This window comes from Cicer arietinum, chromosome 2 (genome assembly GCF_000331145.2).
Source record: "Cicer arietinum cultivar CDC Frontier isolate Library 1 chromosome 2, Cicar.CDCFrontier_v2.0, whole genome shotgun sequence".
NCBI lineage: Eukaryota > Viridiplantae > Streptophyta > Magnoliopsida > Fabales > Fabaceae > Cicer > Cicer arietinum.
The window spans coordinates 4,584,160-4,597,960 of NC_021161.2; the positions used below are offsets into that span (position 1 = coordinate 4,584,160).

The 13,801-nt window shown below is 31.0% G+C and overlaps 2 protein-coding genes across 2 annotated transcripts in view; both read right to left on the bottom strand.

Annotated features, from left to right (window-relative positions):
* The window catches only part of LOC101493584 (probable carboxylesterase 11), a 3,122-nt gene extending 1,070 nt beyond the window's left edge, over positions 1-2,052 (bottom strand). The window contains exon 1 of the mRNA XM_004489513.4: positions 1,070-2,052. Within this exon, the coding sequence (XP_004489570.1) occupies positions 1,070-1,881 (812 nt within the window). The 5' untranslated portion in view covers positions 1,882-2,052. The remainder of the gene's footprint in view (positions 1-1,069) is intronic.
* Positions 2,053-8,369: 6,317 nt separating this feature from the next.
* LOC101493901 (serine/threonine protein phosphatase 2A 57 kDa regulatory subunit B' theta isoform-like) lies at positions 8,370-13,776 on the bottom strand. The gene is made up of 3 exons (XM_004489514.3): positions 13,407-13,776; positions 11,360-12,685; positions 8,370-9,067 (listed from the first exon to the last, which is right to left on the bottom strand). Exons 2-3 carry the CDS (start codon positions 12,581-12,583, stop codon positions 8,696-8,698), a joined length of 1,596 nt encoding a protein of 531 aa, XP_004489571.1. The 5' UTR covers positions 12,584-12,685; positions 13,407-13,776; the 3' UTR covers positions 8,370-8,695.
* Between the last annotated feature and the right edge of the window lie 25 nt (positions 13,777-13,801).

Genomic DNA, 13,801 nt, shown 5'->3' on the forward strand with positions numbered 1-13,801 from the left:
AAGAGTGTGAGACTTAACTCCACAATGAGATCGAAAAATGTGTTTCTTTGACCGAAAACAAGTGGCAAAGCAGCAATTGACTAATTTTGAGATCCAAATCAATTAGAACACCGTATCATAATTCTCTACACAATAACTAATGAACTTCATCATGCATAAAAGAATTCTCTCCCTTATCTCTACAACAACTGAAAATCTCATACCAAATATATCAACCTGATAAGTTTTCCGAAACAGGAAGATGCAATAAGATGTGATTTCACTTGAGAACACTCTAAGGAGAAAGAGAAACTAGTTAATCAGCAAAAAGATGTTTTCTGTAGATTTGTTTGCTCTAAATATGAAACCTCCTTAAAAGGTGACCAATCAAACATATAAAACAATGTTCAAGAATAAAACTCAAGACAGAAAGCTAGCTGTTTACCAGACCAAACTAAGTCACTCCCTAGTACATTGCAATTGATATTATCTTGAAAATCCCAATTCAAACTTGTTGCCATTAAATTCAAAAACCCTACTACTGCACTGCACTACCCATTAGCCCCTACCCAACTCACAATCCCATGCCCAACTTCTCATCTTACTCTACATACTCTAATCTCTATATACATTTAAATCACACAATGAAAACCAAATAATGATAGTAAAACAACCAAAGCATTCAGTTCAATCACAAGTCACAACTAGGTTGATCATTTCATATTCAAAGCAATCCCAACCAATCATTGTTGTTAAATGGAGGCCCTGGCACAATGGCGTGGTAGATTTTTGAACAACCGCCATAGGTGACTTGTGATGGGATATCTACCACGGCAGTGCCATAGGCTGCAACGGCATGTTTATACGTCAGTATTTTGGCCCTCTACCATGGACAACATTGATCCCAATTATCAACTATATATATTTTGATAGACAAAATGTTAGTTGCTGTTAGTAAATTAGTAGTTACTTTAGTTTTAAGAACTAAAAACTCCTTCGGTGACCCTCAGTTCCTTACAATATAAACAAATCAATCTACAAGAACAAGATGACAATTAACAAAATTATATAATATGGAATGTATTGCAACCTTGATAAATTTCCATGTGCTGCCAACCAAGGCTCAACCATAGAAGCACCAAAAGAATCAACAATATGCTTATGACCACCATCCATTTTCTTAATCCCCAATGACTTACTACACTCCGCCAAATTCGCTTGTTTCGCCAACCAATTCAAAACCTTAAATCCATCCTCAAAAGCAGCCGGATACCTACTCTCCGGCGCAAGCCGATAACCAACCGCAACAACAACTGCATCACACAGCTTCGCAATCCTCCTACAAAAATAATCATTCGCCACCGAATCATTACTCCCACTCACCCAACCACCTCCATGAAACTGCACCATCACCGGTAACTTTCTCCGACGATCATCCAACGTCGGCAAATAACCACCATAACCACCACCAGAGATCGAACTCAAGCCGTCCGAATCACCGCCGACACTGTTCCTCCTCGGCTCCTCCTTCACCGGAACACCAGAAGGACCGTAACTGTTTCTCCTTGTATTCAACTGCGGAAAGGACGTCGTTTCGCGTTTCGCGTCATTAGGTTCGGGATTAGGTTTTCGTTTAGGTTTGGAATTAGGTTCGGGAGACGATAATGCGGATTCGGGGAGAAAGATTCGAATCGAAAGAGAAGTGAAGGAATCGATGTGAATGTCTTTGGTGGCAACGCCGTCGGTGAAAGAAGGGTTAGGCGAAGCGATAGATTCGTCGGGTCGAGAAGTTATGCCAAACGGGTCGGGTTCTTCGGATGGAGTTTGGATCCGATTTTGTAAACGGTGTTTTAACAGAAACTTGAAGAATACGCTGTAGAGTTTCACGGCTACCGTCGGCATTTCGGAGAAAAATAGGTTGTTGGAGAAACGGTTATGATAATGAAAATTTAATCATGGTTTGGTTTTTTAGTTTTTGAAATTGGAATGGGATTAAGGTTTGTTTTGATTTGGTAAATAGGTGGGATTAGGGATATTTTTGTGATAATTTGATCGTAAATGGTTTTTTATTTTGAAGGTTGTGTTTCAATGGCGTTTGTATGATATAGCTGAAAACACCAAAGGTAGAAAGAGAAGAGAAAGGCATTGATTTTTATTTTTTATTTTTTATTTTTACTTTTGAGAATTTTTGAATAAATTTTGTGAGTTGTTTCTTTATTTTGCTTTTTGGGGTTTTTTTCGGTCAATTTTTTGTTTTGGGAATTATTGGATAAAAATGGTATTAATATTTGCCTCGAACTTGTTTGTTGTTTTTTTTAGATATCATCTTTTCACGAACATTTATAGATATCCAAAATGTGTAGTAAAGTAATAAAATATATTTTATAAAATAAAAAATTATATTTTACACGAATATAACTTTTTGAACATCATTTTTTATTTATATAAGAAAAATATGTATTTTATAATAAATTTATCTTATCATTTATTTGTTAGTTTATGAAAATAGATGTGAGAGAAACACTTTGTGCTAGTGAGTTTTAGATTGAGAGACATTTTTAGAATTTTGTATTTAAATTAAATTTAAATATGAAGGTAATTATGTATATTTATTGCAGGTAAGGGTAATCGAATAACCCACTGATTTTAACCATGGATACCTTTAAGTTATTTATTGCAAATTTTATCCACAAGTGTGGGTTTCTTTTTATCATATTTACATTAATTGATATGATTTTAAAAATAGTTACAATAAAAGTTAAAAATCTTTAAAGATTTAAAGGTTATAATTGGACAATGTAAAAAAGTTTACATTGCCACAATATATTAACTAAATCCTTAAGAAAATGCAATGATATTTATCATTGCTCTCGGCCGTCTCTCTCAAATATTAAACTTAGGTTCTCTTCTTCTTCCTCCATCGTGGTTTAGGACCATTTTTTAGTTAAAATTACCCCCTCTAAATCATTTATTTTAAATAAGTGGTTTCTATAAAAATTTAGTTTTTATTTCGTAATTTGTGTTATGAATTCGTTGTCTAAGTGTAACACTTTTTTATTTTTCCGTCTTGGTGCAACAATTTTTCTTGTTTTGTGCATTGTTTGTTTTGGTTCAGATTGATAGAATAGCTTTGATCGATTACATATTTCAATCAATGACTTTTGCATCATCAATGTTACAGATTTAGAGGTATAAGTATTTTGGGCTCTTGAATTTTGCCATATTGGTAGGCATGCTGCCTTTTGTATTATGTTGCCATTTTACGTTTATAGCTCGAGTGTTCTGAGGTGTTCGCAAATTCATCATTTATATTTTTAGCAAATCTGAATTTGTATTGTATCGATGATTCTATAATTTGAATCATTTAATATTGTTTCTTTTAGTAAAAATATAAAATATATGTACTTTTGTTACTGTTTATTGATACATGTGCATTTCATTTTTACGGTATATGTTATATGTTTCATATTTGCGTATTTGTAATTTATGTATTTGTGACTTTTGTTGTTGATTTATATGGGCTATACGACGCCCCTTAGCTGTGGAAGATACTGAAGTTTCTTGAAGTGAACCATAAATAGACACAACTGTGTGTGTGTAGTTATTAGTTGACCAAAATGCTCTTTTAGATGTTGTGATCAGCTTAGGGTTGTATTTTATTGTCCTTGCATCATCTGTTATTTGTTTTAACTTGTGATGTATAAAAATATTATTAAAAAAATAGTATTTAGTTAGAGATGTTTTCTCATAACTTATATTTATTTTAAACATAGTGTGTAATTCTTTCATTGTTACTTGTGCATCATGTTCCGAAAAGTTTTATGGACTAATGTGATTATTTGTTTAACAAAGAAAATTGTTTTGAAAAAGAAAATTAATTACATATTTTTTATAAATGAGAACGGATTAGTCACTTTCCAAATTATGTTGCATTTAGAGGTTATTTTTTCACAAATAACGCTCCGAAAATTAAGGTGTTATAAGGCATGAATATCAATATGGATTTGGAGAAATAACAAGGACCACTCCAAATATGATTAGTCATATTCACGATGTTATGAATTTAAGATTAGTAGGTCTGCATGAATCATATTGGCGTGAAAGCAATAGAAGTATTGATTGGCCAACAAACTTTAGTTTGTCCCATGATTCTTTGGAGGTTCTTTTTTTTTTTTAATTCCATTAGAGAGCTTCAAAAGCTCATGTTAGATGATTTATCTAGGACTTGCATGCCTAAGAACTTTTGTTTCATTTCTTAGTTTATTTTCTTCTCTTTTCGGTCTTTATTATTTATTTTTTTTGTATAAATGGTTAAATAAATTTTTTACTTTTTATAAAATATTTGTTTCAATTCTTGTAAAAAAAAGTTACATTTTTCGATCCCTACAAAGCAAGTATTGTAGTCTGTGTTGAAACTTTAACATATTTTTCTAAATGATTTTTTTCAAACATATTTACACTATTAAAAAAGTTACCCCACAAAAAGTAATATCATAATTTGATTTCTAGGTCAATATTATTGTTTTATCTTAAATTTATGGCATTTAAATAATTCATATTTATCTTAAAAAATCTAAATTTTCATGGAAGAATTTTTTAATTTCTATAGTGTTATAACTATGCTTTGCAAAAAATAATTTAAAATTTAAAAGTTGAAGGACAACAAAATATGTTCTTTCTAGCATGAATTAAAATTGTTAACTGAATAATTTTAAAGGGACAAAAATTGTAATTTTTGTTTGAGATACTAAAAACAAAAATAAAGTTTTTTTATAGAAACTAATAATTTATTAATAAATTATTAAAATAATTTTTAATTTATAGTGCATATTGATAATTATAATTTTAAGTGATAATTCTTTAATAACAAATATAATAGTTATTTCTCTTTTTAGTGTGAAATTTACTTTACATAATCAATTAAATTTATTTTTTATTTGACTATTTTATTAAAGAACTCGTATTTTATTTTACATTTATAACATTGTAAATTTAGCGAACAGAAAAACTTAACCTAACACAAACAATGTCTCTACTATAAATATATAATTGTGTTCTTTTATGATATTAACAATAAGCAGTGACACTTCTCTAAATTAAAATCATTTCTATTTCTCTAATTTTCTCTTTTAATCTCGAAGTTATTTTTATAATTATCATTATAGTATGAGTAGTGTTTGACAATATATCTATATAATTATTTACTTGTATAATTGAATTGATTAGGGTGATATGGTAGATAGTACATCAATTATGCGTTTATTATACTAAAACCTACATTATATGAAAGAAAAACGCATCTTATTCATTTTATTCGGTCATGTTTTAATGTAATTTTTGATTTAATTTCTCCAAATTAATCTCTTTGTTTTTTTGGTAGATCTATGAGAGAGGCGACAAATTCTGCTTCATTTCAGGGTTCACAAAATGGAAGTCATTAATGTTATTTTATATTTCAAAGCTTTTATGTTATGTTTGTTTTCATTAATGTTAAATTTCTTCACGACAAATAGCTATTTTAATTTTGAATGTGTAACACTACAATTGTTTATATAATTTTTTAAGGTTATAATTTATTGCAAATATAATGTTTGAAATTTAGAAGAAAAAATACTAATTTAGTTTTTTTTTTTTAAAGTACTGGATTTCAATTAGTTTAAAGTCATGTGATATATTAATAAAAAATATTTATTTCGTATATATTTTATATAATAAATTATAATTTTTTGAAAAAAATTATTTTAAAAATATATTTAAAAGATATACTATTAATATATATTTATCTTTTAAATAATAACTTTTTAACTTATTATTTTATTAAAAACATACTTTAACTAATTAACTAATATAAAATATTTGTCTAGTGTATATAATAAATTATCTTTTCATTATAGTATGAAGAGGTTTATGATCTAGTTTTCCTAGATTGATGTTTTATTAACGTGCAATCATATAGGATATATCTTTTCATTTTTAACTTTTGCATTTTCTTATTTTTATCCAATTTTTGTAAAAATCAAACTCAATTCGAAAAAACTCAAATATATAATTATATTTTTTAAAATTTTAAAAACTAAATAAAATAATTAAATGTTATTAAAATAAAATTATAAACTAATAATTAATGATAAAATTTTCCATATAGAATGTTTGTTGAAAAATATTACTTTGATAAAAAAAATTATTATTTCATAAATAAATAAATAAAAAATGGTGTTTGTTGAGAAAATTTTGTGTTGATATTTTTTAATAAAAAATATAAAATGTAGAATTAAAGCGACACGAGACATAATATATATATATAGAAAATAGTTTAAAAAAAATCAAATTAATAGATATAGGACGAATTCAAAAAACTCAAAATCAAATAGCCTTTTTACACTAACGGTGTTGGACGTCCTTTTCTGCATTGATTCATTAAATTCTCTTTATGTTTTTTGTTTACCTTATAAGCACCTCTTCGTATTAAGTTTGTCTTAGGGAATAACTTGTTTGGTACTTTATAGTGGAGAGGCAAAAATTTGGAGCAATCAAGAGTTTGAGACAAGCTTGTCATCAATTTTACATGTAACATATGTTTTTTGCACATATATTTTTGTATGATTTATTTGATAATGGTGATGTCTTGGGGGCATAGTACATCAATTGTGCCTTTGGTATACACTTATACTCAAACCATGAAAAATCTCAACTCATTCCATTTGTGATCTGTTATATGGTTGATTTAATTTATAGTTAATAGTACTTTTAGTTCTTGTAACATGGGTTCAATATGGTTTTAATTTTTCAAAAATTATATTTTAAATTATGTTTTTCAATTTTTGATTCCTCCATTTTAGCCGTTGATGTCATTTACCCATTAAAAAATTAAGAAATGAACATTTTTTTAGGGATGTAGCTTTTTTATGCATCTAAGTAAGATTCTTTTGGTTTTTGACAATAGGTATTGTGTTTGAGTTGTGTCGATAAGGGTTAATGAATCCCTTGAATTGGTGTTGGTGATTTAGTACAGCAGTGTCGCCTTGAGTGTCCATTATTGAAACTCTTTATCTTTCAAATGTGCTCACATTCATTGGTTATGCATCTCTTAGTTGCTGTTTTGTACCCTTTTGTTTTGTATTATGTTCAATTGAAGTCTAGGTTAAATCAACCATCTTCAAATTTTATGCATATATATTACTAACTATCTTCAAAATAAAAGCAATTAATATAATTTTCATATTTAAAAATTCAAATGTTACAATTAATATCACAAGAATTCCTTCTAGTTTCTTTTGGCACCTTCAATATTCTTGTTATTCTAAAATAAAGACAACTTTATCTCTGAGTAAAGAAAATAATCTGAGATGTAATTTACAACTTCATTGTAAAACACTGACATCTCAAATTTCAAGCTCCTAAAGCCATTGAAAAAGACATAATTCCTTTTCCTTTCAAACACCTTCACTTGATACATAAATTTTACAATCCAAATATGAATACCAAAACTAATATGAGCTATCATAAAAAAAAGAAACACAATGCAATTATCTTGGACCTCACATTCAAGAACAATTTTGAGATATGCATCAACACTAATATAAAGTTGATGATGGATTAAAACTGGCAACCACATTTGTGTCTTTGGGTTGCTAATAAGCAGTTGAAGTTTATTACTCCTAGTTCTAGAACGAAATTTAGTTGATTTTTCCGAGTTACAAACATCTTTTGAAAAACTTGATGAATAGTTATCTCCATATAAAACACCATAGACATTGTTATGTACCCCTGATAAGGTGTATTCGAATGGGCATTAGAAAAATAATTGTTATGTAACGAAAAATTAAGGTGTTTGACATGTATCATCTAAACATCTATGACTGATTCATGTCAAACGCGCAAATAGACCTAAACTTATGAATATTTGTACTTTTATACACATCAGTTTTTTGATTAAAAAATTTTGGATAAAGGAATTACGCATAATAAATCAAATAAAATCTTAAAGTTCAATGAAAACTTAAGTAAGGTCACCTAACCTTATGCTAAGTACACAAGGAGTTTAAGTTACATATGAGTGGAGGAACTATAAATATGAGTCAAGATTACAACGGAATAGTTCCACAAGTACATAGCATATGGTAGCTACTAGAATATTTGATATACCAAATGAAAATCCAAGATATTCATCTTTCTCTTTGTATAATATGTATGAATTTTGCCGCTAAATTCTAAAGAAAAAAAATTATTGGATAAAATCAAAATAAATAAATAAATGAAGGGAAACAACACTTAAATTCATCCATTTAACAAACACCAAAAATATATTCAAACCAAATATCTATTTATCCCTTTTGGTACTTAAAGAAAAAGAAGATTCCTTGAACTCTTTTGTTAATAATAACACGTGCTAAATAAATTGCTTTCAAAATATATATAAAACAACCACAATTCATTACAAAATAAGCTCTAATTCCCCATTTACCTTAAACAACAAACTCAACTACACAAGGAAAACAAAATCAATACTACAAATTGGAAACATAAATGGAACATGTTTCCATCAAAGTGAAGTATGAAAGCAGATTAAACTTGTGGAACTCAAGCCATTATGAGATTCTTTGGTAGCAAATTCACAAATAAACATTGGCTTGATCCATCCATTTATATCCCATGCAATCAAATATATATACATTCTCATGCCTTTTTGAAATTCAAGGATCACTCTCATTGAACCCTACTTGTCTTTACCAGAAGTTGCATGGGACGATGCGGTTCTTGGAGACACCAAAACCGGTTCGTTGGATGCGGCTTTCATGCCTCCCATTTCTTCCAAGCGCTTCCATCTGGCTTCACGCTTTGACTTCATATCGTTTTCCTGTGCTTCGTCTTCTCTGAACTTGATCATGCATTCTTCATAGAATGCAGGATCAATGTCAGAAAAGATCTTGCAGACGTTTACTGTCAAGCTTCGGACGGCTTGGCTCCAGTGGTTCCTTGCATTTTGCTCCAATGCAGGTAAGACTATTGGAAGTATAATTTTGTGATTTTGCTTGATCAAGTTCTCAATGTGATCATTGTTCCATAAGAACAAAGCCCTTTCTGCTACCTGCGAATTCAAACGCAATCAAATCATTTGAGTGTACAAGAATAAAATTATGGTAGTCTTTGCATTTCTTAGAAAGTCCTCCAAAAATAAGAATATATATATATATATATATATATATATATAGCTAGCATACCATGTTGCCAACAAGCTTATATATATATAGCTAGCATATCATGTTGCCAACAAGCTTACTCGAAATTCATACTTGAATAGATAAATGCATTAGAAAAATTACAAATCATAGTTTTACTCTTGAAAATAACAACGGGTTTACATAGTATCCAAATTATTAAGGTTTTGAACAACATGTTCATTTGAATTTGTTTCAACACTATAGTTACCAAATCATACACTTCTATAAGATAATAAAGGTCAACATATGTGTGTAAAACATAGGGACTCTATGGCAATACTGCTTAATTAAAGTTTAAGGACTGCTGACATGTTGACAGAGCGTAAATCTTTAGAAATAACTGTTGGATCACTAAAAATATTTCACTTGAATTATATCTACTTTAAAAGTCATACAATAATAATTTCAGAAAATGAAAGCAGTTGAACGTAATCACATGTCTCAGTGTTGGACATTGATATGTGTCAGACACCGGACACGCATACTTGCAACTTCACGAGGATTGTGTTACAAGATGACATCACAAAATAAATGAGTAATAGCAGGAAGCTCCAGAAGCATGATATGCAATAAGCACAGTGGTTACATTTCCAATAAAAGTATTGAAGAGAGGATGCCAATTTTATTTACTCCACAAAGTACACAGTCAAACAGATTAGAAGTTGTGAGTTTGTCATCTGAGTGAGGTATTGAAAGTAATCATATCCTTATTTTGTTCTGCATTAATCCTATTGTATACATTTATAAAACAACTCATTATTATCTCCTATTGGGTTGAACTTACCTCAACCCTACAAAATCAACTTATAAGGTGAGGGATGCATATCTGGACTGAGTCAATGCGAGACTTTCAACACCCCCCTCATACCCATCACTGAACATCTGGAGTGCAACCCAAGTGTCATGGTATTGGATAGCCCAACAGATCCTAAACAGGCTCTGGTACCAACTTAAAATTTGGATTAGGTCTGATTCAAGCCTACAAAACTGGCTTGCAAGGTAAGATATGTCTCTCACTTTGAACACATTTTAGGCCATATCTCATCTAGTGTTGTCAAATCTCCGCCATCGGCCACAACACCTATAACATCCACCATATGCCGTAACACTATGTCTATATGGTGGAATTTTGGTTTTCCACCATCTGCCATTGACCTCATCCAATACAGCTTTTATGAATTTGATGATCCACAGGCACATACAGTCACTAATCCAAGTGGAAGTGGAACAATTCTGCCAATCATATCTTCAAAAGGAATGCCTGCCAAACTTTGAGGAAGTTTGAATACATCGATGAAAGCTTAAATTGAAGAAAGAAAAAGATAGAGAAGACTCTCTTTCTCATTGAGTATCCCCACATGGAGAAGTGTGTGCAAAATCTTCTCCCCAGCCCAAACCACATCATTTACATGAGTTTTGTTTTCAAAAGTCAAGTCAACTGCAAAGTTGAGTTTCCAATAAAATCTTTATGTAAATCCCTGAAAACCCCCACACAAAAATTAACATAATTACACTCAAATAGTGGTAGCTCTGCTATACGCTATCCCACTTTTGGAGTCGATCGCTCTGCCCTGCTATCTAGGATTGAAAAACTAGCCACACATATGGCATCATATGTACAATAAATCGTCAAAGCAATGATAGATCACAAACTCCAAAACCAGTGTTCATTCACTCCAAAAATCTACCGGAAAAGAAAAAAGAGAGTCCTATGGAAGACCACAAAACATTGGAAACAGCATAATAAAAGAATATCATGCTTAAAAGAAATCTTCCATCAATTTTCAAACATAAATTTCATAGAAAGTTAAAATCAAAGTTCATGTTATGAATACAAAGTGAAAGGATGCATAAACAAACACAAATACAAGAAAACTATGAAAATTTGCAACTGCTTCTTATAAATCAAAATATCAAATAATCTTCTATGACATTATGGCTTATTTACTGAGGCCTATATCTCATGTCTAATGCGACAAAACAAAACAAAAAACAATATCATTTACTATTTTGGTTTTTTTATCGAAATCTACTGCCCTAAGGAAAAATCCGGCACCAAATACAAACTTTCAATTTCTTCTTTTTATGAGGAATTCAGAAAGTATCATAGAAAAAATACAAAATGAGCAAGCTGATGAAAAGCACTGGATTTATCAAACCTGAAAATGTGAACTGCTCAAGCAACGTCTTATTTGGTGGAACAAGAGTACCATACATTTCTGAAACTCTGCAGGTTGAGTTGCTTCCAAAACTTCCTCCAACTCCCCTAAGAACATAACCTCCTTTGAACTATTTGTTATCGGCCAGTATTTTAATAATCCGCGTATAACAGTATCGGCAAGCTTGCAATCTTTTTCAACAAACTGTGTGATGCAGTAAGATAACTGCTGGTGATACATTGGTATGCATTTCGGTTTATGAAGAGGAATAAGAGCTCGCACAAGAAACAGCTTGTGCTCTTCTTTCAATGGCAGAGCAAATCCATTGATTATACTTCCCAAAATTTCCAAGAGTTCTGCAATCCCATTGTGTTTCTCAGTTTCAAAAACGAAACGGTAGAATATATTGTTGATTGATTTTCTGATGAACGGCCGATGCACCATAAATTTCCCATATATTCGATGAAGAACTGTCTTCAAGTAATCACGCTCTCGAGGATCCTCTGAATCAAAAAGGTCTAAAAGTCTGAGAACGAATGAATGATCAACATATCTTTTCGCTAACTTTGCATCAGTCTCAGGTGATGTGACAAACCTAAGAAGAAGTTCATACACAATTTGCAAGTAAGGCCATGCAGGGTCCATCGAAGGCTCTTCCTCGTCCATATCAAAGGCTTCGAGAATTTTGTTCTCACGGGGTGGAGTAGTCAACGTTCGGAACAAATTTATAGACACCATCTTTACGATTTCTTGCATCATAACATCGGTAAACTTGCCATTAGCCGAAGAAACATAATCCACAAGTTCTACTAATGTTTGTCGCTTAATCTCCTTTTCTCTGACGTTCTTCGAAGGGTCAGTATAATCGAATACAACACAGCACATTTGCATCTTTCGTATAAACAAATTCTGCTTCTCCGAAATCGGAACATCACGAAAACTCGGCAAAGCTTCATAAGAAGCGGGCAAACCCCCATTTAGATTCAGTTTTGAATTCAATGCTTGCACAAGCATTTCGCCGTGATTTTGTCCAAGGTTTGAATTCGAATCAACACCTGAAATGGATGAAGCATTTGAATTTCCAAAATTGTAGCCTGCTATATGACTGCTTCTTACACTGTTTGAAGCAGTTGAAGAAGAAGTTGATGTTCCTCCTCCTCCTTCGTTATTTTCCGCCGGTTTTGACGGCTTCCTAGGGAGTCTATTCAATATCTGCTTGATCATAACTCAAATTTCTTCTACAAAAATGTTTACCATGCACTTTAAAACACACTCTTTAGTCCTTATTGTTGCTCCTTCAAATCAAACAAAAGCACCAACCTCAATCTGCAAGATAGAGAAGCAAGTGCACAAACTGAATTCTAGACACAAATAACAACATCCAATGAAACAATAACTTCTCTCCAAGTTCACTTGTACCATAAGACTTCACGAGGTATCAGCTACAGTTATAAAATGGTCATCAGTGTCCTCTGTAACACCGGCACTTCTGATCGAAGCATGCCACGGTGACCAACACCATGGCACTAATCACCAAGGCACTGACACATTAATTACATTCAATTCATTCATTCTCTCAAATTATTACCACTATCACTGTCAGTGTTGTGTATGTGTTTGTGTCAGAATTCCTGCTTCATAGTTAATATCACATAATAAATAATAATCTCTCCTCCAATTTTTTGAAAAGAAGACTCCATGATTTTTACTTAATTTGTCAACATAACATTCTAATTGAAAAAAGCCACATGATTTTTCCATAACACAAACACAAAATTAACCAAACCTCAAATACAAACAAGTACAACACAATACTAAACACTCATAACAAAACAAACAAAAACTTCACACTTATACAGAGAAACATATAATATCCCAAAATTTTAAAATAAATAAATAAATATTAGAGAAAAGATTGAAACAACCCTTGTTAATTAATACTAACTTAAACAAAAAAAAAATCAAAATTTGAGAGAAACCAAAAGGACCCGGAAACTTTGACTTCTATAATGAACTAAAGTGAGCAAAAGGGTTAAAGAAAAATTACCTCTTTCTCCTTTGATAGTGTTTCTTCTGTATTGTGATTTTTCACCAGAAAAAAAAAAAAATAGATGGATCAGAAAGAAAAAAAATTAAATAAAAAAACAGGATCTGGGTCTGATCCAGAAAGACACCGAAATATGATTATCGAACAGCCTTAACAATCGAATTTTGGGGGAAAAATGGGTGCAGAGAAAGTGAGAAAAGGGAAAAGATTTATTTTTATATAATAATAAATATTTTGAGTTACAAAGGAAAAGAATTTTTGAGAAAGAAGGAAGTTGGTCTTGCAGGAAAGAGAAAATTGAGCTACACCATTTTTTTTTTTTGAAGGAGAGAGAGAGAGAGAGAGAAGTGATATGGCAAAAGCAATCTCTCTCGGGCTGAACTTGTATTTTTATT